Source organism: Sciurus vulgaris (assembly GCF_902686455.1).
Source record: "Sciurus vulgaris genome assembly, chromosome: 6".
Lineage (NCBI taxonomy): Eukaryota > Metazoa > Chordata > Mammalia > Rodentia > Sciuridae > Sciurus > Sciurus vulgaris.
This window is the reverse complement of record NC_136466.1, coordinates 92,810,193-92,836,192: the sequence shown is the minus strand read 5'-3', so window position 1 is coordinate 92,836,192 and position 26,000 is coordinate 92,810,193. Positions and strand designations below refer to the sequence as shown.

Sequence of the window (26,000 nt, the reverse complement as noted above, 5' to 3'; positions counted from 1 at the left end):
ATGCAAATCAAAACTACATTGAGATTTAATTTCATTTCACTTAGAATGGCAATCATCAAGAATAAAAAAATAAATTCTGTTGAGGATGTGGGGGGAAGTGTATACTCATACATTGTTGGTAAAACTGAAAATTAGTCCAACCACTTAAGAAAGCAGTATGGAGTGTCCTCAAATGACTAGGAATGAAACCATCATATAACCCAGCTATCCCACTCCTTGGTATTTATCCTAAAGAAGTAAAATCAGCATACTGTAGTAATACAGGCACATCAATGTTTATAGCAATACAGTTCACAATGACCAAGTAATGGAACCAGCCCAGTTGCCCATCAACAAATGAATGGATAAAGAAAATGTGGTACACACAGACAATGGAGTGTTACTCAGTCATAAAGAAGAATGAAATTAAGTCATTTGCCAGTAAATGGATGAAACTGGAGAACATATGCTAACTAAAATAAACCAGACTCAGAAAGCCTAAATGGTCAAATATTTTCTCTCATATGCAGGAGTGAGAGTGAAATGAGGGGGAAAAAAAAGAGAGACAGGCTGGGGAATCCCATGAAAACAGAAGAGAGATTTATGGAGGAAAGGAAGGGGACTGAAAGAAAGGGAGGAGAGATGGGGAAAGGGAGGAAATGCAGAATGAAATTGACCAAATTTATAATTATAATGTACTAATAAAAATATTTTAAAAGTAAAAGTAAAAATCTGAATTTTTTACATTATTTTTAAAAAACTTCTGAAACATTAGCTAATAACAAAAGAATCTTCAGTCTGATATTGTTATTAGAAAATTTTAATTGAGTCTCCTTAAAAAAATCTCATTATAGAGATCAGAGAAAGTTTTGCTACAGAAAGCTTTTAAAAATGATATACATGTTTCTTGTTCAATTTTTCAAATCACATGTATAGTATTTTGTGAATTAAGAAATTATGCAACACAACTGAATTCTGTGAAGGATTATGCCATGTGGTTATTCAAAACATCTATAAACTAGATGGTATATGATTTCTTCATGTTTGCACAACATATTGAATAGCTGGAGTGAAATACGTATGACTGAAGGAGATATCAGCAGACATTAAGGGCTGACATATCAGTACAAAGTCTCAAAGAATATTCATTTATCAAATATCAGTTAAATCAATTTTTACATCTATAAACTTAAACCACTAATCAAACTCTCAAAATTGATTATAAAATAGAACTATTCTCCTTTAGAAACAGACTGTATTTTAAGGATTATGATGAAACAAAAACTTTAAAAATTATACTCCTACTTTTAACATGCTGGTTATCAACTCAGCACATTTTGAGATTTTTAGAAATAGAAAATATTTGCATTATCTATAACCTATAGTGCTTAATGTTCACTTTAAATTTTGATGTTCATGCCAAAGAATATTCATTTTAGATATTTTGAGTCACCTCTAGAAAGCAATGCTGTTTCTGTAAAAGAGGTATATTTTGGGAGTATTTTTACTAGCAGATTTATCACTGGTGACTTGCTGTCAGTCTGTCTGTGACAAGAGAAAGCAGACAGACGGCGTGCATACCAGAGTAGAGGGGGAATATGTGCACAAGAGCAGAAAGACTATGAGCTTTAAGGGAGGCATGTGGTCCACAAAGAGAAGTGAAAGGCAAGTGGAACCAGACAAACCTTACACAGGTCAGGTAGGGGAAGAGACACATATGGGCTAGGAAAGACGTGATTCCTTGTGCTGGCAGGGCCAAAGAATTCTAAGTGGAGGAGACCAGAAGCCAGGGCTGACTTGCTTTTTGGATAATTATAGACACCGCATTAAAAGCCATGAGCCATTGGTATGGGAGCATTAAAAGTAAAAACTTTTCCATATTAACTCATAATTCATTTTCAGTACAAACACAAATTCATATTATTGTGTTATTTATCCAAAAACATTTAAAAATAATTATTTTTTTGACTTTAAAGAGAAGAGTTAGCTCAGTAAAAGGAGAGTTGCCACCTTTACTGCCAAATTCTTCGAAGAATTTTTCACAAATTGGTTCATAAAGCTGTAAAAAACATGGTGGCTATTTTTAATTTTTTTAAAAAGTGTGATTTCTGGAGTGAGACTACTTATATTCACTGTGGTTATTGGGAAACTGAAAAAGCCAAAATCAGAGGATAATATTGAAGCTGATTAAATATATATAGTCAGGGCAAATGTCTGTGATTAATGTAGAGGAAGCTCTAATAATTTGGATGGGTTATCTTAAATGATTCTGTAATCAATTATTTCACCCAAGTTCCTTATTCCAGTTATTTATAATGGGTGATTCACTGAAAACACAGAAGTTCTGGTGGTCAACTTTTAGAACACTCATCCCTTACATTAAGTAATAATTATAAGGTGGCACGGAACAATGAATAAAGAGACTGATAAATAAAAGCTACAAGGCCGATTCTACAGTCATGAACAAAAACTGCCTGGAAAGTGCTATTTAGTTAATGAAAACATCACTTAGCAGATTAGAATATGTCTTTTGACTGGAGAGAAGAGTGCTACAATTCTTAGCAGTACATGCAGGAAAAGTGGTACTGCATCATATATGCTTTGAATCTTAAAATCTGTTTACAAGGCAAAGTATAGATTTTCAATTACCTAATTAATTTGAACTATATCTAAAAACGTATCAGAGAACTCAACTTGTCTACACATTCTGAATGACACCACATTTTAGAGGCAATTACTGTTGATTTTTCATTACTATCTTTATAAGAAAGTGATTATTCAACAACAAAGAAGAGATATAACTCCATAGTGTCATTTCAACAAGAGGTATTTTCAGCAATAAACTGAGTGAATATATGCTAAATATTCAGTAGGTTCAGTTAGTGTAAATAGTCTGAACTACTCACTCAAAATTAGGGTTACCAAATGTGTGTGTACAACTCAAATTCACCAGTAATTGCTAACATTCCACTTCATGTGCTGGTGAGAAAATGTGACATTCAGGTACATGTTATCAATGGCCCAGTTCTACATCCAAACCAAGAAAGGTCCATCTAAATAGAGTAATTTTTCAAATTTAATTTCTTAACAAGTAAGACATCTGTTTATTATGTTTGGTTTCTTTTTCCTTTTCCTCCCCTTGCTTTACATTATACTATTATCTAATTTTGAGGTGTTCAGAATTATATAAAGCTTCTAGGAAGGCTGAAATAATAGAGAAAAGCCTGTTGAAACCATAGGAGGGCAAGGAACAATATGACTGATAAAAATTCTTGGAGTAAATATGCTAAAAGACATCAGGCATCTATCAGGACAATGATGTTTCAGTGAACCTAGGGTTCAAGTTTTTTCTTATCAGCAGGTAGAAAATGATGCCATAAGGTAGAACTTTGCGTCCTGTGTACTTGGTACGATGTGGTTACAGACATGTCAAGATCCTCACCCTTCAGGTGAGACAGGAGGGCTTAGGGTAGCAAAATTGTCTACTTACATCTGAATGTTAAGTGATCTTGTCTGCAAGTCCAGAGTGCTGTATAATTTTATACTTTCCTTTATGTGTACAGAAATAGTGGAATAACTTAATAATTTGTTGGTAACCACGCATTATGGTTGCCATGAACCAGAGAACTGGTAAAATGAGTCTGAGGAGAAAGAAGGTCATGTTTACAAGGACCCAGAACAAAAGACTGCTGAGAGAGAATTTGGGTGCTGATTTCAAAGCTGAATAAGTACCCTAAAGCCTAGGTAAAGAATATCTGAGTAGGCAAATACTGTCTTTATCAGTGGGAGATATAGTAGATTAGGAACAGAAGGAAGCTCTAGGAATGCTTAGGAAGCCCTCTGGTCACCAACCGAAAAGTTTGTATTCTGTCCTCCACACAACACACTTCGGTTTCTCTTTCCTTGTTTTGTATTTTCATCTACCATGATCACTAGTACATACTTTACTTATTTATTTTGATCTTTGTCTTCCCCATAAGAATGCAAGCTCCATGTGGCCCTTTATTTGCTGAAATTCTCTGTTTTGTTCCTGGTAGCCAGAGCAATGTTTGGTACATGGTGTATGCCTGCTGAACCCAGAGAGGCATTCTGGGAGCACTTGAAGGGGACTGAAAGTATACCAGCCTCAGCAGCAGCACTTAACCCACATGTAGCCTCAGGTAGAACCAATCTGGAAAAGAGTGTTCTGTCAGTCATGTGAAAACCAAAGCAAGCTGCATCCATACTTGTAGGAAATCAGAGATATCAACACTCTCTATCCTTGCCAGTTTTCAAACATTTATATTTTCCTTTCCTTTTTCCCTTGGGGAAAACCTCCTCATAAATAGTCAAAGATTATATTAGCTCTTTTTGGGAAGCAGCACATTACATGAGATCATTTCTAATTTAATCTTTACTGCTACCCCAATGTCTCTTTCAGTTTTATTGTTTCCAGATTTCTATGTCTTATGAACATTTTTTTATTCAAATATTCCTTTTCTTTTTGAATTCTCCACCATATTTTCTATCCTTCTGAGGATATGAAAATGAGGATATCCCTCCATATGCTTTAGTTTCTGCATAATATTTTGTGACCCTTATCAATGTCACAGGGAATACAGAAAAACATAAATGAAACTATTTGTTATTTTTAAGTAGAATTAGAGACAAGAAAATGGAAGGGAGAATAACTACAAATTCACACCTACAGGATTAAAATAATAATAGTCCAAAAATTAGAGCCCTGAATTCTAAAATGCCCATGAATGTATAATACGACATTACATTTTTATAGTATCTGGCTCATCTGGAGAAATACTGAAAAGATCTTTCCAGAAACTGTAGAAATTGCCTACATAGCATTTCTGCAAATAAGTGAGACAGATATTTGCTATTGCCATTTTATAGCTAATAATAAACAAAAATATAGAGTATAAAATAAAAGAAGATTCGATTATGTCATTATTCTACAAATGACAGTGTGCTTAACTGGCTGATTTTACTAGTAAGTTAAAAAAAAAAGTGGGGAACCAGTTACTTATCATAGTTTCAAATCTCTCAAATATCCCATTCACTTTATGGTACAATAATGGAAAAGTCTAACTTCACTCTAAGTTTAAGGTTCAACATTGCCAACAATGAAGTAGGGAGTTATAGAGTACTACAGTTGCTTTCAAATAGTAAATAAAAAATAAAAATGAAAAATCACTGTACTGAAAAAAATGGTGATATTTTGAGTAAAAATTTAAATTTTATTGTGCCTTTTTAAAATTTATAGGTACATAGGTAAGTACAATTCATAAATTGAAGTTGTTATGAGCAATACATCTTTTTTTTATAAAGGGAAACAGATGTAGTTATATAGGAAAAAATACAATAATAAATTAGTATGTATTTTCTTAGTCAATCTCACTGCTATCACTTGAAACTTTCAGTCAAAAGGTGAAATATAACTTAAGAAAAAAACTTCATAATTTAGCAAGCTCAAAGGAAAAAAAAAAAGGATTGCATTAAATTGAATTTACAGCCTAAGAATCCATTACAAATTTGTGGTCATTACATACATTGAAAACTTCAAATTATATTGATACTTTAAATTATAGGTTATAGGATTATTGATCAGAGAATTTGAGTGTTTCAGAGGTACTTAAACAATATTTGGTTATTTGCATTTGAATTTCTTGTCATCACCTCAATCCATCACCTCAGTCAAACAGGTGACCATCTTCTGCCTTTAAGTGATTTCCCTTCCAGCTCCTCTACTTCTGGTAATGATAGTTTCATTGTCCCAGTTACTATACTGGAGCTTAATGTTGCCTCTTCCCTTTCCACATCCAATCTCTTTATCATGTATCTGTTCACCACCCCTCTGCATTATCATTGCCACACTCGAACACATGCTTCAAATATATCCTTGCACTGTCATCACAGCTTGCTGAGTCTACTGTCTGGGACTTCTTATTCTTTTCTTTATGTGCTTACTAAATGCTCCCTGCTCAACATTTTAAAGGACTCTTTGAGGGAAACCCTGATTTTAGTTGAAAAAAATTCTGTTTTTGTAAATAAGTGTGGATAGTGTGGGGGTGCTGGCCCTAACTTTTTTCTTATTTGATGCAATCCATTGATGGCAGCTTTAACATCAAGAGGCACCCACTAGCAAAAGGGTCAAAAAATAATTTTTTCTTAGTTAATTTCTAGAGAAAAAGATAGTCATGATGAGCTCTTATTCATTGCTGTCTTCAGCTGCCAGAACAGTGCCTTGAACATAGTGAGCATTCAATAAATATTTGAGGACTAAATGGATATGTGCTGGGGTATGTATATGAAATCTTCTGATTTAGGTCAATAAGGAAATGGAAGGATGCACAGCAAGTTCTGTCCTAAGAAAAAAATTGATCAGAGAAGAGCTAAATATTAAGATGACTTGTATAAATCAAGTGAGTATGATAAAGATGAAAAGTAATATTTCTGATAAATTGTACAGCAAAGTTCAGTCAGGTAGTGGGGAGCAAAGATAGAAATAAACTGTCTCCAATGAGCATTTTATTGTTTCTTTGGAAAGAGTTGCTGTGAAACCCTAAGATATTAGAGCTAAGATGAGCCTTACAAGGCTGTAGTCTCAAAAAAGGGTTAAGGTGGTTTCTACTTAGGCTGGAGTGACCGTCACAATTCAAGTTTAACCCTGATGTAATAATTATCTACTGCTGTGGGACAAATCACCTCTAAACCTGGCAGTTTAAAACAATGAAACATTTATCATTGCATGGTTTGTGTGGGTCAGAAAATGAACACAGTTTGGCTGGATGGCTCAGGCTCTGGCTCTGGTTCAGGGTCTCTTACCAGGCTACAATCAAGGTGTTGGCTGAGGTTAAAGTCATCTCAAGACTCAACTAGGGGAGAATCCTTTTCCAAGGTCACTCAGTGGCTGTTGGCAGACCTTAACCCCTCACTGGCTCTGGGCCAGTGATACTAGTTCCTTAGCATGTAGGCTTCTCCACAGAGCAGCTTATGACATGACAGCTGGTTTCCATCAGAGTGAGCAGGCAAAAGACAAGAGAGAGCCTAAGATCTGCCAACATTCACTGATCTTACCATGTTCCCCTTTATCCTCAAGCAGCAGGCTTGACAGAACAGTGGAATGAATTTTGGAAGATTGTTATGATGCCTGCTAGGTGGCAACACCTTGTAGATCTGGAGTAGTGTCTTCTAGGATATGGAATTCACTGTAAATCAGCATTTAATTGCAGTCTATTTACCCTTGTTCTGGGGATGAAGGGATAAAAGTGGACTGTTTTTTCTTCCTATTATCCTTATGATTCACTAGGAAAACTGCTGTTTCCCATGGTCATGACTTTCAGGCTCTCCTGGTCTAAAGGGCTTGGCTTCACAGGGAGAAATGTTTCTTTCCACTGGGAGATGAAATAATGATTTCATAGAAATGTAAGCCAAAACTACCATCTTGTCATTTTGTGCTCCTTATGTGGAATCAACAGAAGTAGAGAGTGTTGCTATACAAGGTGGATAATGGAAATGAGGATTTCCAAAGGAAAACTGAGTGTCCACTGCACAGTAGGGGTAAGGAAGGATATGTATGCAATGCAGAAAGTGCTCTGGTGTGTCTGCTAGTACTTCCTCCAATTACAGTCAATAGGATACTACAATAATCTAACCGAGGCTAATGGCCCTGATTCTTCAAAAAGGAAGTTATGGGTCATTTTTCCAGGCAAGAAATCTTAATCAGCTAAGATATCTGCTAAGAGCAATGGGAATACTGAATGGGTAGTTGAAGAAGGCAATCATAAATATCGGATACAACTACATGATCAGTTACAAAAAATGAAGAGTATAACAGAATTTCTTCTTTATTTTGACATGAATATGTGTAAGCAGACAAACTATTTTAGTTTTTGTCTCCTTTTTTATTCCTTTTTTATTTTCTTAAATTTATTTGTTCTTTTTAGTTATACGTGACAGCAGAATCCATTTTGATATAATTATACAAGCATGGAATATATCTTATTCTAGTTAGGAACCATTCTTTTGGATGTACATGATGGTGAGATTCACTGTGCTGTTTTCATATACATACATGGGAATATTATGTCAGATTCATTCCACTGTCTTTCTTTTATTCCTTTATCATCTAAAATGAACTGATAATAACTTTATCATTCAATGTTTAAATTATAGGATACCAAAGGTGAGAAGAATGCTATAAGGCAAGAACAATAAAAGGATTTGTACCTACTTCAGGGAAAAGGGTAGGTATGTTTTCAGTTGTCCGTGGGGTAGCTATATCATGTTAAATGCAAGCATGATTTTATTAAAATTTATTTCACTGGATATTAAGTATGTCTTAAGGAGATATATTTGAGTGCCAAATTGGCACGGGGGGCGGACTGTGGTAGATTTTTAATGTGTATATTTGGTTAGGTTGAACTACATTTTTCAGAATTATTTTTCCTATTTGTTTCTGGTTAGGACGGTACACGAGGGAATTTTTTCCATTTGGTGGGAAATTTGGAGGCTTAATGTGAGGCAGCAGCCATTTCTAGCACACACATTGTCACTTATCTGCTGGCTCATCTTGTGGTGTGATGCAATAGCTAGGATGGCATCTGCTCCACCTTTCCCTGGTTCTCCTTCAGCATCTCTGACTTCTGGTACAGATATGTGTGCGTTTAGCTCCATATGACAAAGGGTACAGACTTCTACAGAATACCCATGCCACTAAAAATAGAGGCAATAAGAATTGAGATGGACTGAAGTCCATCTCTGTCTTCATAGATTCCAGCTCTTGTTTATGGGTTCTAGCTCATTCTTGCTCTCTGCCACTTTATATCTAGCTTCCCTCACAAGGTATCTGCTTTGTGGACTCAAGTTCCAGCATCAAATGTAAAGTCAACATACTTACTTAGACTGTTAGGCTCCAGTCTAAAATTAATAACAAATATTTTCCTGTATAGTGAAATAAAGCAGTCTGTCTTCATTATTTGTGGATTCTATATTTATAAATTCACCTATTCTCTAAAATTTATTTGTAACCCTCAAATCAACATGACAGTTTTTTAGTCACTCACAGACACACATTGAAAAAAAAAATTGAGTCACTCTTCTTAGCTAAGGTTGAACAAGGTCATACTCTGCCTTCTTGTTTCAGCTCTCATACTTTCCCAGATGATCTAGTGCCATGTTTTTCATATTTTTGTGATTTCTCTGTTTCCAGTGGCCCCCAAATATAGTGCTGAGGTGCTATCTAGTGTTCATAAGTACAAGAAGGCCATGATGTTGGAGAAAATATGTGTGTTAGATCAGCTTTGTTTACAAATGAGTTAGTACTGCTGGCCATGAGGTCAACGTTAATGACTAAACAGTATACATTAAATGAGTTGTCTTCAAACAGAAAATTACATAAAACAAATTTATATATTGACTGGTTGACAAAAATGTGACCAGAAGCTCACACAAGCATAACACTATACATCCCTTAAGAGTAATGATCCAGTATTTGCTAATTTGGTGTTCTCAGTGACTTCACAGAATATAATCACCATGAATAATGAAAATACATTGTATAATATATGTATACAAACACATACATATATTATGTATATAAACATATTCATGTGTATGTGTGTTTCTGTGTGTGTGTGTGTGTGTTGAGGTGTATAAATCTCTTAGATGCTGCTTCTACAAATGAACACTGAGAAACCTATAAAATTTAGCTATAGTGATAATGAAGCTTACCTGAAGTTTATTTATTAATGGTAGTGGTATTTGGTTATGACGATAGTTCATTAAAAATAATTTGACTTATTTTCCAAATTATTTCTTCCCAATATGTAAACATGTTTGCAATTCTAAGAAACTTAGTGATTAACTATCACCTATGATTGTTACATGGAGTAGTTTGTATACTGAATATCTGCTTATTCTGCTTATTCTCCAGTATTCATGGCCAGAGCAAGCCCATTTCTGTTATTAGTCACAACCAGATGCCACTGATCACTTTGTGTTATCATACAAATTGAGAGCCATAAAAGCCAAAATGGGAAAGCAGTGACAATGCCACTCTCTTTCCTTACTCAGAGACTCCTTATACATTTTTCCAAATGCTTCCTGAGGTGTTCACCTCTTCACCTCTTTCCTTTCAATAGGCAGGCCAGTTTTGCTTTTATTCTCTGTGAACATCTTCAGATCTATTCCAGTCCTTGCTTCATGTACTGCTGTTTCTTTTGCCTAGGATGCCATCTTGCTTGTGATCCCACAATCTAAATCCTATCTAACACACAGGTCCAGCTAAAATCTTAGCATGAAAAAACTTTTTTTCTAAAGACTCTAGGCCATACAATAGTCTTGACTGCCTGACTTATCATTGGGCTGGTGCTCAATCAGAGACAAATATTCTGTGAAAAATTCTATGAACCAGTCTGACTTTTAGGCATTGTCTATCCAAGCTTCAACAGTGACTTTCTAGTACTCTTAAATTGTTTCACCTACTCATCTTACTCAAAGTTTGATAAGCATTTTAAGCTTCTTAAGAAATTCTGATAGTGGATTAGATTGATGTCGTATATTACCAGTAATTTTCTCAATAATTCTAGGTAGCACAACATAACTTAATTCACAAAAAGGATTCTACATCTCATTGGCATGTTTTTAACCTTTTTAAAAAAAGAGACAAACCCATATATATTTAATCAAACACTTACCTGCCGAGACTCGGGGACAGTCAGGTAGCATGGACTCCACTGATGTGTCTAATGGTTCTGAGCTAGAGACCCAATTACAACAGTTCTGCAATGTAACAGAGATAATGTGTTTAAAACACAATTGAAACCATGACCAACTATTCAGTTGAAAGAGATAAATTTGTCCTATAAAACCAATAACTGGAAGTATATTCAATTTATTTTCCATATACTTGAGATCTTTTTCTTATGTAAATAATTTTTCATGACAATAATGACTGGAAAAATACATATTTTACATTTCAGCAAATCATCTGTGCTGATATTAAGATGTGTAATATTCTGTGAACTCTTATGCACTATATTTCTAAGAAAAGATTAGATGCCAAGAAATAATGAATAAAGGGATTATAATTAAGGGAAATTTAAAAAGATATCCTTTAAGAATTTTTAGAGTGAAATGACTCTTAATTTGATATGTGAAAGAATAGCTAATTTTTAAACTATACTCTTTGTGGAATACTAGAACTGAATTTTGCATATACTCTATAAGGTCTGGCCCATATAAATGTACTCTCTTTTAATTTTTATTTTGACTTGATGAAGGCTGTATCAAAATAATCATAAAGAAATTCCCCTGGTGAACTGCAGCTGGGTGTCTGAGGACACAAACTTTTCAATATTAAAGATCAGTCTCTAAGGTGATGATGATTTGCAATTCAGACAAACAAAATAAAAATACATTTTAAATATGCATTTGAATTCTGTCTTAAAAGATATGATTAAAATCATATGGCTTTAGAAAATTTCTCAGTGTGTGCGTGCACGTGCGAGTGTGCGTGCACGTAGACACGCATGCACACACACACACACACACACACACACACTGAATTTCCAGACAGATTTTATTTTAAAAGAAATCATCCCATCAATCATGTTGGAAAAATCAGTGATTGCTATTCTGGTAAACAAGCACGTATTGTGTATTTATAGATGCTTGCTACCCTGGTTGTGCACCATGGAATCTGTCCTTACTGTGGAAAGATTCTTGACTGGTAGATCAAGTGTCTTATTGTATTTCCTTAATTCATTCTGTCTGGAAGAAGATGTCAGCTGTGTTGCAGTGAGGAGAGAATTTCAAAGGCCCCAGTCCCCACCAATAAAGGCCGAGGAATGGCTTTTGAATAGATTTGTCAAGGCAACCCTACTGTTCTGGGACCAGAGAGAGCAGGAATAATATAAAGGAAGGGTTGCTTGTATGAGATTAGAAAGTGAAGTTCACAAAGCATGGCAGATTTTTGTAAGAAACAGTGGATCAATGAAACTATTGAACTGTGCAGGGAAAAAAACATGAAAACAAACACAACATCTAGTAATGTCTCAAATGCTTTCTCTCATATTTAAAATGGATAAAATATTAGTATTTTCATGTATTACAAAAGCTTGCCAGTTTAAAATGGATACTCTACAACGTGCACTCCTAATCTTAATTAGCAGCTGAATGCAAAATTACACAATGTAAGGGAGTAGACATTATAAAAGAAATAGGGTTTTAGAAGATATTTCATACATTTGAAATAAGTAAAATTAATATTACCATTGATAGAATACCACATCAGAGAATTCTAGATAATACAGAAGATTAGCACACAATTAGCCAGCTTTTATATACAATGTGACACTTGCTTGTAAGAAATAAGTATTCTCCAAAGCAGTGTCAAGATATGTAAATGGATGAGTTGTTTTATCATTCATCACAGCCCCTAATAAATTCAAAAATCATGACTTCTATAGGCACTAAAAATAGGCTCCCAATGATACAGGGAGATAGCTTCAATGAAGAATGACTTTCTCTTTCTCTCTCTTTTTCTTAAACAATTCAGTCTTTTCAATGACAGCAATTAGCACTACCAACAGACAGGCAGCGATTAGGTATATATTTTAATTATTATTCATCCAACTAGTACCTCCAAATCTGATGAAAGTTGGCTATTACCCAGGTAATATGTCAGTCTTTTAATACCACTCACCTACAGTTCACATACGTATATATGTTTTACAGGATTTTCTAGTATTAATAAAAGTGATAGTACATTATAATACATAGGAGAGTAATCATTTTCTAACTTCTTGTTGACTTTTTAAAGTTGAACAAAATGAACTTCTCCAGGTTCTACAGATCATCTTTAACTCAAACACTGACTCAAAATATATGTTCATATTTTATGATTCAGAAATTTCAGTTTTTATCTAGGCATATGTTTTAGTCTTTGATCACTCAAAATCAGACAGAAGTTAAGCACCCTATAGCTGAAGTGAATATGCCCTAAAGTTCTGTGGAATGACAAAGTACCTGTGTAGAACTGTAAAGGTTTGAAACTGTAAATTTGAAGAGGGTATATATGTATGTGGCATTTTTACCTTACTGAAAACATTATATAGAAAATAAGGCAAAACAAGATAAAAATGTTTGCCATATGATAGAGTATAATAAAATTTAAAAAACATAAAATTGGAAAATACATGTAAAGAAAGATAGCCATTACATGAATTCAATCTGTCTGAATTTTCTTTTTATCATACCTAACTCCCTGTTCTGAGATGTTTCTATAGTTAAAAACTAAGTATCTTTCACTATTTTTTAATGCTTATCTATTGTTCTTATCAATGTCCCAGTTTGTCCTACATCCCAGTTCTTTAGCTGAAATCAACACTATCGAAGTATCCCAGGTGGCAACACAAGACAGCCCACTAAGAAAGCTCTACATAAATTCAAAATTTGCTGGTATTTGTTAGCAGACTTTGAGATCTTTTTCTCTGATGCCCTGAGTAGGCAACAAGGCATGTTACTAGAAACACCAACAGTTTCATGCTTGAGTCTCAGATGCAGTGCCCCCTCAACATGAAGAAGCATGAAGAAAGAAGCTCCTGGACAGAGACAGCAGATTAGAATGCATCACATAACAAGTGTTTCTCTGGGTCTGAAGGAAAGAAAACAGACAACGTCATGAATGTTATTAAGTGTTTTCAATTTTAATTTTTTGTAAGATAAAAGATTTCTTATTTTGAAATTATGACCCTACAAATTTTTGTCATTGTAAATTTTCTTTTTTGTATAATCCAAAAGTATCTACTGATATAGAATAGCAATGCCCAAAGACATAGGAGCTGAGCAACTCACTTTGACTTGAACCAAGAGTTTACAGTATTTCAAAGTAGACATGAAATGAAAAGTTTTATAGGAATGCTAGGATCTGCTATATTTAAAGAGAAAAGTAGGTAGTAGCTATTCCTGTATAAGGTATTTATTTTTGCATCTGTCTGAAATGTAAATAACCAATGACTTAAAGGGTGATTTTTAATATGGAAGGCTCTGTGTCTTCAGACAAGTACAACAGTGATTCACCAGGTTGTGTTTCTAGGACCTATAATCAGAGCTGAAGGGTGACAGGAAGGGTTCACAACTGTTCCATAGGACTGTGCATCTGATTTGGCTGGACACTTTCAGAGGCCACTCAGTTCTGACAGTACTGGAGCGTGAGGTGAGAAGTGCCTCTTAGGAACTGCCTTCACTTACTTTTTAGCTCTACCCATGAGACTGGCCTAAGCATCTATGCTTGGTCTTTTAGTTGGAAGAAGTTTTACTTGGAGCAATTATTAAAAGTAGTCCTCTTTGATATTTTTCCTTTAAAGGGAACTATTATTATTATTGTTATTATATTTTCAGTGCTGGTAATTAAACCCAGGGCCTTGCATGTGCTAAGCAAGTGCTCTACCACAAAGCTACCCCAGCTCAGGAATTATTATTTAAAAATTGTACAAATAATATAAAATATATTTCTTAATCTTTGTGTTATATGCTAAATTGATAGGTTTAAAACAAATAATAGTTTTCTATAATAAACAAATACTTACCATTGGTAACTTTATCACATTAAGCATGCTTGCAAAGCAAAATCAATTTTACTAATTTTAGTATGATAGAAATGACTAGGCAATTTGCACCATTGTTTTACTTGTAAAATTTAAAACAGTGTTTGATGCAATAATGAAGCCAGTCATCAAGAGAATAAAAGCACTAAGACTTCTTTCACAACCAGACTGTTAGTTTGACCTACTGTACCTTCTCCCAAAACCCATGCTCAGGACAACAGCCCTTCCTATTTACTTATAATTCAGGCTTATTTGCTCTTCATAATTTTGAGGTGTCTTGTAGTGAGGAAAGGGACTGAAAATGAGAAAGAGGGAATGGAGTTTCATTCTGAGTGTTGGAAAACACTGAGCTTTTGTCTTGCCAAATCACAATGAAATCTTCTGTACTAGCCCCGGTTACACACACAGGTAGATTAGACAAGGACATCTGTCACGGACTTCCTTTGGTTGTCATTTTGGAAGAGCTCTCAGCAGGGATAATTTTAAAACTCAACCAAGAATGATCAAATAACTTTAATCTCTGCGATATTATAGTGTTTGCTATAATAATATATCTCATCTCTTTATATACTGTCATTTGCTTTCCAGGGGTTTTATTTTTGATCATCACCTTTAATTCCTGTAATAGTTCATGAAGCAGACAGAATAAGAATTATTATTTCTAATGCACAATTATGAACAGGCCCAAAAGATGGAGTGGCTTGTCTAAGACTGTAAGTCTTAGTAAAGTAGCTGGTACATGCTAGAACCTTAAGTATTGATTTACCTAGTGAGTGATTCAGCCAGAATCATTAAAACTGCTTTCCTAACTGCTGGTTACAAATTTTTCCAACATGTCGCCCCAGTTCCCTTTTGTAAGATATTTTTTACTATATAAATAATCATAAAATAAAAGAATAAAGCTCTTGCTTTATTCTATATTATTTGGGAGTAGTAGGTAGTAACAATGAAAGCCAGAATTTACTAAACATCTTTGAAGGGTCAACAACTGTGCTTTTCTTTACCCTAAGTTATTTTACAGTCATGTTCACCAGGAAAATATTAAATTTTGATAAAGCCAAATCTCAAAGATTAAACAACTTGCCCAAGACTACATAGCTAGGTAAATGCTTGAATTGGGGTCTGCAGTTTGGTAAGTTAGAATACAAAACTCTTCATTCTGCTCCCATAAGGCATAATTGAGGGAACTCAAAGAGCTATCTAAGTAGGGCATTTATAAAAGCTTATAAATTTTATAAAAGTTATGTTTGTACAGAAACTAATAGCCCTTGATTAAATTAAAATGATTTGAACTATTGCCTGTTTTAGTGAGTTGAAAAATGCAGAGTAATATATTCTGAGTTTTGAAGGGAATACCTATTCTAGACTTAGAAATATAAAAAGTAAATCTAATTTTTTTTTTTATATTTGTCACCTAGATTAATGAGCTTTTATGAAGAATTTACATTTAAAAAATCTGAATAAAGATTTCTAGTTTGGACCAAGTACCAAATTCCATATTGGTTACGCATGGGGAAATAAGTTACTAAAAGTACATTTATTAACCTTACTACTTATATAATGCTGGGAGTTGTCAATGTGTCCATTTGGACAAATAAACAGCATAAAAATTCATGAAATTTCCTCTTGAAAAAGTTTAGATATGGCTAGGCTCATTGGTGCATGTCTGTAATCCCAGTGACTTCAGAGGCTGAGACAGGAGCTGCAAGTTTGAAGTCAGACTGGGCAATTTAGTGAGACTCTGTCTCAATAAAAAATAAAAAGCTCTAGGGATGTACTCAGTGGTAAAGTACCACTGTGGGTGCAGTTTCCAGTACCTGCCCTGCCTCAAGAAAAGTTTAGATCCTTAGGAAAGGCAATTAAGAACGTAGCTACACTGTGAAAAGAGAAATATGCAAAGTGATGTGGTCATAAAGCATCTGTGTGTTAGAATTGATTTAACCCCCACCCTCTTTATATGCTTATAGCATTATAAGGACTGGAAAAAATAATTTGGACTTCTGTGTGATAAAAGTACTTTTTTAAATGGAGAATAACAACAATGATAGCAGACTGGTGATATTAAAAACATCATTATGGGATTACATAGCGTATGTAATATATACTTCTATCTACTCAAAATTTTTTTGTACATTAACTCTCTGGTTCTTACAGTGGACTAAGAAGCCTGGCAGAATTTTTTTTTTTTTTAATATTTTTTAGTTGTCAATGGATCTTTTATCTTATTTATTTATTTATATGTGGTGCTGAGGATTGAACCCAGGGCCTCACACATGCCAGGTAAGCATTCTACCACTGAGTCACAACCCCAGCCCCAAGCCTGGTAGAATTTACCCAACACACATTCCTATAGTGAAAGGCCAGCTAAAAAGAGTCTCAGGTAGTCTATAAACAAAACCCAAGAGGATTAGGGCGTGGCTCAGTAGAAGAGCACATTCCTAGCATGTGTCAGACCCTGGGTTCAAGTCCCAGCACCTCAAAAACGCCAAATAAACAGAAATACCCTGAGAAAAATCTAGGAAGGTTAATCAGCTCATTCATATACATGTAAGTAAATTATCTGACTAAACAATTGCTATAGCTAATAATTAATTATGATTATTATTGATTTATTGTGAGGTAGCTGATGTCAACTGCTTATATCAGAAAGGTAAATATAAATAAAAGAAGAAAAAAATTCAGCTGGATATCTGAAATAGGATAAAAGAAATAATGGGTTGATTGTTTTGGAAAAAAAAAAAAAAAAACCAGATCAAGCTCTATGAGGCCTTGTTAGTTTTCAGATTCACCAGCCCTTAGGAAGTATGAAAAGATGTTTTCTTAGCCAGAGCCTGGACAATGGCCAGGACCTGGGTTACTTTCTCCTTGCTCAAGGGTTTGGTATAATACTATTTTCAGCTTTTTACTTCTTCTTCCCCTACTGGCAGTAGTAAGCCAATCAATTCAAGAGAGGTACATTCTTACCATCTCTCAATAAGAATGGGACAAGAATAAGTGTACACTAAGCTTCTTTCTTGTCATTAAGAGGCACCAATGCTAAATAGTTGGTGGAAAAATTAAATCTCCTCATACTACATCAGTCTTTAGGCAAAATTCTGATACATATTGCATGCATACATAATACTTTATGGAAACCCAAAGGGTGGGGAGGTGTTTTCAAAAGTGATTTGTTCTTCTTAAGGGTTTTCTATTGTTATTTTAACTGCATCCAGTTTTTTCTATTTCCTCTCAATGTTCTGCTTCTAGAAAGGGAGTGTGGGAGTGGAAGGTGATAAAAGTTGGTGGGGGTTTAAGACATAGACTCAGCCATTCGTTGCAGCATTGAACAAATCAAGGCTCACCTCTCTCATCCATTCCCGGATCGTTTTGCCAGCTTCTTGATGCCATACATTGTGAACAGAGTCTGTCAATGCCACAGCAGTTACCTTACTTTTTACATCTGCTTCTCGTTGAATCATCTGTTTTAAAAAAGAAAAACAAAATATTGGCTATAATTTTTCCCTACTGAATAAAACCTGCTTAGTCATAGATACTAATACTATATTTACAATGAAAAACCCATATGCATCTCTGGCTCAAAGTTACTCTTTTCTGCACTGAACACATACACTATTCTTGTCCATAGATGTGAAAAGACCTAATATTTTCTTTTAAAAAGATAATACCACTTAAGTCTTAGAACGACGCACGCAGCTCTATTATGTTCCATGTGGTTTGACAATTCAAGGATGAAAGGGATCACAAGGGAATCCCTGAGGGGTTCTTTTACAAATTTCTTCCACTACTTCCTATTTCATTACTTTGGGGAAGTTAGCACCTGGGGTTCACTGTTAGCTATTTAGGACTAACTTCTACTAATTTTCAGTAGATGGCACATCAGTAAAGAAAGATATCTTGCTTTAACTTCCATTGAACTAGCATATTCTTCACCATGGCCTTGTAATTCTTGGTGTTTTAAATGCTTGCAGAAATTCTCTTTGTTTTTTTTTTTTTTTCTTCAAAATCTTAGCAACATTATCTTTCTTCCTAATATTATCACTTTATTTTGTCAATCTATTAAACTTTTTTCTATAGAGCATTATGTCTATAAATGGCTTCTAGGAAGAAAAAGATCACTTGGCTTGAGATGTTGATAAATTCATCAGTGGTCAGCCAGATTAAAAAAAATGAAAAATAAAATTTCTACATCAAAAGAATCCAAAAACATTTTAATCTACTAACACCAGTAACCCTAATTTGGCACAACCAACATTAGAAAGTTTAATAAAAACTTAGAGCTACAAGACAATAAATAGACAAATTTCATAGTAAGGCCCTCTCTTTCATGGCATCAAGTATCTTTTCTTCCTCTAAATTGTATTAAAGAAAAAGAACAATTTCTCTCACATTTGTTATTAATTTCTATGACTCGTCCACCAAAAATATAATAGTGTGTTTAAAAAAAAAAGAATAATTGTGACTGTGGATGAAAGCTTTTATAGGGAACACTGCAAAGTATGATTCTGATGCCAAATGTTGCCTTTTGGTATTTTGCATTAAAAATGTCTCATTCTTTCAAATTTCTTTAAAAACTGAATATGTAGGGGTTGGGGTTGTAGTGCAGTGGTAGAGCACTTGCCTAGCATGTGTGAGGCACTGGGTTCAATCCTCAGCACCACATAAAAATAAATAAATAAAATAAAGGTATTGTGTCCACCTACAACTAAAGAAAGTCTAAAAAAAGAGGATGGTTGTTTAAAAAAAAAAAAAAAAACAACTGAATATGTACATCTCCTCTCAATATCACCTGATGGGAATCTAACTCAACTTTGGAGCTTACTCAGCAGCATTTCTACACCTGAAATCTTCCTGCCCTGATTTCCACTTATACCAAAATCTTAAATCAGTATTGGTTATCAACATCATATCATTGCAAAATTCACCTTATAGTACCAATAATAATTTTGAAAAGCCTAAAAGAATGCTCTAATTCAATATTCTACATTAGTTGGAAGGCGATACCTTCTTCTAGATTTTATTTTAAAAATATTTTCTCATTAGAGTACATTGACACTCATATATAAAAATTTAAACCAAGATTAGATAATAAAAAAATACAATAATAGTGACTCCAACTGGTGAACAAAGAACTTATAGGCCCTTACTTTCATTTTTCTAAACTATTTGCAAATGAACCCAGTACCAAAGAATATCAAGTATTTGACAGTTTAGGATTAGTAGAATTGTGAATTGTTGAAAACTTTGTCTAATTTTTCACAATATTTATCTCCATCTCAGCATTTCTGTAGCATGAGTAGTACAGCAGCTACTTGCAACTGCCATTTCTGTCTAAAACCACTGCTTCTTGCATTTGTTAGCCTGGATCAGTCACCCTTCTTTCACATACTGCCTTTTGCTATGAATATGCACTGCTGAAAAGGACTGGAAAGTGGCAGTGGTGGGAACAGACTGAATCAGGATTGTTTCAGAGTTATCTGTCTTAGATGGAGTATAACTAAAGTAAGGAATGAATGCAGGCACAGCTGGGCAGACAACTTCTATAAAATGGTCTATAATAGAAGATCAGTCTCGAAAACTTCAAAATCTGAAAAGGAGAAAGCTATGTCATTAGTCTTTCCATGTCAATCTAAGATGGAGATGGATTCTCAGGATCCATGAATCTTATACATCTTATAATTCCTTGAAAAAATCTGCTCATATGTGCATATGAGTATTTTTCTGAGGAGGGAATCCTTAGCTTTCACAAGATTTTCAAAGGGATCTTTATCTTTAAAAATGGTAAGTCCTTATGATCTAAATGTCTCCATGTGCTCTTGAACAAACTATGAAGTACTCAGTAAATGATTTTTTGAACAATTATATTTAAGATCAACTGAATAACTATAAAAATCTTTCAAAAAGTGAGGATGGTATTCCATTTTTGTTTATAATGTCTTCAGTATGGTATAGAGAGTTTAAAAAAAGTGCTAAAATTTGATATTTCATACATCAACATCTTAAAGCTTCATGGCTTAATAGGCTATGTAAGCTAAAGTTACAATTAGTATTTGTGTATACATACTATTTTATTTATGTCTAAATAAGAGTCAAAAATTTCAAAGTGAGTACAAATTAATACCCATTTTATTCTCAAGTAATACTGAAATTTGTGAAGAACTTATATTATTCTTCCTATTGTAGATGAGAGAATTGAGCCTGAGATGGGTTAAGAAACTGGTTAAGGGCCAAATAGATACAAAATGACACAATTGTGACTTGACTGGATATATATGTTCTTTTGTCTGTATCACATGGAGTCTTTTTAAGCAATGTATAATATTTTTATCATAAATAAATATTTGCTTAATGCCCTCTCCCATTTTTATGTAGTACTGGGGTTTTAACCCTGAGTCTAGCACATGCTAGGCAAGTGATCTACCACTGAGTTACATTCCCGGGTCTTTTTTAGTTTTTATTTTAAGACAGGTTCTTACTAAATTGCCTAGGCTGGCCTTGAACTTGAAATCCTCCTGCCTCAGCCTCCTGGGTAGCTGGGATTACAGGCAAGCACCATTATGCCCAGCTGCTTAATTCCCTTTTTAATATATACAGTATTTCATTGATTTGGACATTTAAAAAATTGTTTGAAACTGGTCCAAATCCACATCAATAAGGAATGCCAAAATGCTTTAAAAAAAAAAAAAACCTCAAGACAGAAGAAGCTATGAGAAAAACTGATTATTAACACCACTTCATAATTATTACATTTGTAAAATACATAATGTCTAGACCTGTCTACAAATTATATTGATAATGTCAGATTTATTGTAAAATAATGGATCCTGTCATCTAATATCTTTGTTTCCTCTTGATTTTACCCACCGATCTACTCATAGTTACTTCACACTAGGTTCAATGTAATTAACCTACTCTTTATTATTTTATATGTTCTAATCTAACAGAAGCTTAACCAATAAACATCAAGTATTTTGAAGCCATTAAAGACATACGCTATCCACATATAGGCTCATATTTTTCTTAACATTTTGGTGGGGTTGAAATTGAGGGGAAAATGCATTAATTATTTTTTCTTCCAGAGTAAGATTTTAAAATACTAGGCAACTATGGAAGATTGGTGAGCTCACTGGAGTATAAGAATATGTGGTGAGATGAAGACCAGCATAGAGAGGTGTGGGAGGATCAAGTCAGCCACAGTTGCTTTTGCTCCCTTCCATGTTGGTGCAGTCCTTCCACAGGGTTGCCACAATCTTGCTCCAGAAACTGCCTTATGTATCCACCTAACTTATTACTCCATGCTTTCTTCAAGACCTCAAATGATGTAGTTGCCATTCTCTTAATAAATTCCTGGCCAAATATAAATGATTCTTGTCATCCTAAAAGTTGCTCAATTTCCCTTTTGTACTTAAAAACTGTTGTAGTTTTTGCCTGGATTGTATTTTTTCAAGAACTCTGCCATGAGCTACTTTCCATAAAGGAAAACACAATGACTCTTTAACTTCCACTAAATTAAAATTAAATTTTATTTTAACTTAAGGCAAAAAGATGACTTGATTCGCTTTAAAGGCAGGGAGAGGTTGATGATAAAGAGGTGCTCTGCAATGAAGTCTTTGACGTATTTTTAGTACAAGGTTTTAGGTTTGGGGAATTATAAGTCTAACCATATTCAATATTGCCAACCTAATGGAAAAGAGAACTCTGAATTGGGTTGACTTCACCCTAAAGTAAAGAAAATAACAAATAATTTTATTTCCCTGTATTTATGGTCTGGTAGCCATGGCACTCAGAGTAATTACTTCTCCTTACGTTTTAAAAAGTCCAAGGGGACCTATTAAAAGAGGCCAGTGTGGGTTGCATGGAGGGATATACACGCACATATACATATGTATATATATATTCTTTCCTAAGTAATTCACATATATCTCTATATATGTGATATATATATGTGATATGTACCTATATATGTGATATATATATATACACACACATATATGTATATGGATACAGGCTCACATCTATATTTATGCTTATATATATATATTAAACATGTTTTTGAGGGAAATGTTTTCAAGTCTTATATCAGCAAAAGTCATTACCTTCTTTTTAATATGACATATTACACATATGTACTATGAAAGTTACAGCATGTGAATTACTTGTACAGGAAAGAATATTTGAAGAACATTTAAAAAACACATGTTTCCATCAGATCAGATCTGATACTACTGCTATTTATAAGCCTGAAAATCATTACTACTGCCTAAGTATGAACAAATCATTGCTCTGGTTAACAGCACAGCTAAAGTTTGAGATGACTAATATAAGTATAAATGTACAAACACACACATTTTATGTATATATATATACACACACACACACACACACACACACACACACACACACACACATACACACACACACATATAATGGAGTAGCTCCCTCTGGACCTGCTTTACTTAAGATTTCAGATTGTTGTTTCAAAGATTTAGAAAGTATTAAAAACTGGTATTTTTCATTCTTTCATTATGTAGATTATAATTACACTCAGTGCTTCTACTTGAGTACGGTCTTTATGTGGTTTGATAAATTATAATATTTTGCACAAAACTTTCTTCTATCACTTTACATTTCTGCATGAACATAGCATATGACACTCTGCCCTGTGCTCATAGCAACCAGGTTACAAATGTACCCTGTACCAAGATGACTAATCAGCTGTCATTGGATTTGGCAGACTTCTATGTTTATGTTGGAGACTACTTATTCTTCTTTCTTTTGGGCAAATCAATCCCAACAGCATGCTTCTCACAGACAAGTATCATCTTTGCTGTAATACTTAAAAACCCTGGTTCTGGCACTGAAGGCACTAGCACCTTAGTGAGTATAATGAAATACACACTGGTAGATGAAATGTGAAGACCAAACTGCCCAGTGGGAAATTCAGACCATTATGACATTTAGCTTTCATAGTCCACATCTCTAATCCTGCATTCATTATTTCTCTTTTTGAAAGTATAAGCTAGCAAGTAGTCTTCTTAAGTTAAGTGTGGAAGTTAAACTCAAGGACTTTGGGGTCAGGTTCCCTAGGCTGAAATCCCTGCTGTGCCACTCTGGTGAGGATATCATGAGTAAATTATTTCGACTATTTCTGTGCCTTGATTTTATCATGAGAATGTCACAGGAGATGATTAATGTACTACAATCACAGGATCATTGTATTAAATAAACAAAATGTAAAGCAGTTAGCACAGAACCTGCCATATAGCACACAATTTTAACAGGTGATTCCACAAAAATATACAATGTAAACCACTCCATATAAAAGAAGCTAATGATAGTTTACAAGTGCATTTAATGACAAATATTATTTTAAAAAGGCATAGATCCAAAAATTTCAAAATTTATGAAGGGCTGCTTTTTCCTTTGGTTATGTTATCTAATACTTCTATAACTGCATGGTACAGGGGTAGAAAAGAGTCAATTATTGTGTCTACTTAAAATTTTGTAATTAGAATATTAGACCAGTCATAGCAACATGCACTTGAAAATGAAGAAAGAACTGCTGAAGCAATCCTTTGGAAGCTCCACTTTCCTCCCACCACTGAGCCTTTTCAGAATGACTGGAGCTGCAACAAAGCATGGAGCCATGACTTTGCAGTGCCAAGTGAGGTGAAGACAGTCCCTTTACCACACTGCTTTTCACACAGAGGGACTGAATCTGTGTTTTTAAAATGATAAAAAAAAGCTGGCTGTGGTGGCACATGCCTGTAGTCCCAATGACTTGGGAGACTGAGGCAAAGGATCGCCAGCCTCAGCAACTTAGTGAAGTCCTTTCCCAAAATAAAAAATAAAAAGTGCTGGTGATGTAGCTCAGTGGCAAAGCACCCCTAGGTTCAATTCTCAGTACTGAAAGAAAAAAAAAAAAATCAATGAAATATAAAGAATGTTCAGAGGAAGGCAGTATAATGTGTGATTAAAAGCAAACAAAGGTACTTAAGAATTAGATAGACTTAAGATTTTTATTTTTGATTAATCATGATAAAAAAACCAAAAATGAGAATAATAGTATAGTCACCTCCCAGGGTTGCTGAAGCATAAAGGAAACAAGGAATATAAGAAATCAATGATGTCAGCTATTAATTATTACCTTCACAGTCATCTCTAATTCCTAAAATGTATCCTTCTTTTTAGATATGGTATCTATGTACTCTTCAGTGAAATCAAAATTCATGCTGACAGGGTATTGGTTTTGAAGAGTCATACAACTACTCCACTTATCGCCATCCCTACCACCTCAATTCTGCAAAGTGATTTGGGCTTACTTGAAGATTTTTACAGAAAATAATCTGCTATAAATAGGATGACTGTACAATCTAGTTCACCCAGGTCAGAACTGGTTTGTGCAAATTAAATGAGTATAATTAAGTGTCCTCTTTCTGGTTTGGATAGTAAATGTGCATAACATAGATGTCTCGTATATAATACAGATGTTAAATGCTACTCTAGCAAATTGGTAATCTTATAAAATTCCATTCTGCTCAATGCTTAGCAAAGTAAGCACACAAACCAACAGAGTTATCACTATAAAAATAACCATGTAGGAAAACTTACAGGAAGTATTTTTAAAGATTTCTAAATTCAAAACTTAAAGAGCAAGACTTAATGCTGTGCTGAGCCCCTCACAGATGGACATGTAGTCTCACACCCTGGTTAGGTAAACATGGCCAGCTGGATCTCCACTGTAGGAACAGGATAAGACAACATTCTCTTTTCCTGTGCTTTGAAGCCCTAGCTTCAATTCTTGCAATCTTTGTCTAATTTCAGGAAGGAAAAGGCTCTCCACAGGCAGAACACCAAGGGATAGGGTATGTAAACTGAAACTTCTTGGGTCACATGCATTTATGAAGATAAGTCTCTAGCCACCAGTTAGGGAATGGCAAGTTATGATTTATTATTGCAGGCGGCCAGAAGAGAGCAGTAATAACTTCCTTTTCCTTTCCTGCCTAGACCATGCTGCCACGTGCAGGCTTCCTCAACAACAAAAAAGCATGTGTAAGGTAAGTTTAAAGGAAAAGAAAAGAGGGGGGTGGGGGAAGCAAACATTAAGTGACTGACAATCTGGGAGTTGGGAGACAAGATCAGTGCTTTACAAAATACATGATGTGTGGGGGAAAAGGCAATAGTTGGAAAATATACCTTAACCAATCAAGAAACTGAATGTGACTTAATTGATAAAAGGTTTATTATGCAATGAGAATGACCATAGTGGGCAAGATATTATAAAACAAAGATTTGAAAATAATGACTATATATGAAAGCTATATTATAAAAATATAAGGAAGGACTAAATGTTATCAACTGAAAAAAAACTATGGCATACTTAGGAATGGAGACATTTAAATGGTGGCACAGTTTTATGCA

At 34.4% G+C, this 26,000-nt stretch overlaps 1 protein-coding gene across 7 annotated transcripts in view; it reads right to left on the bottom strand.

Annotated features, from left to right (window-relative positions):
• The window catches only part of ARB2A (ARB2 cotranscriptional regulator A), a 530,196-nt gene that overhangs the window by 141,737 nt on the left and 362,459 nt on the right, over positions 1-26,000 (bottom strand). For all 7 annotated transcript variants that reach the window (XM_079146019.1, XM_079146024.1, XM_079146020.1 and 4 more), the window contains 2 exons: positions 17,924-18,040; positions 10,671-10,755 (listed from right to left, as the gene is read on the bottom strand). In XM_079146019.1, the coding sequence (XP_079002145.1) occupies positions 10,671-10,755; positions 17,924-18,040 (202 nt within the window). The remainder of the gene's footprint in view (positions 1-10,670; positions 10,756-17,923; positions 18,041-26,000) is intronic.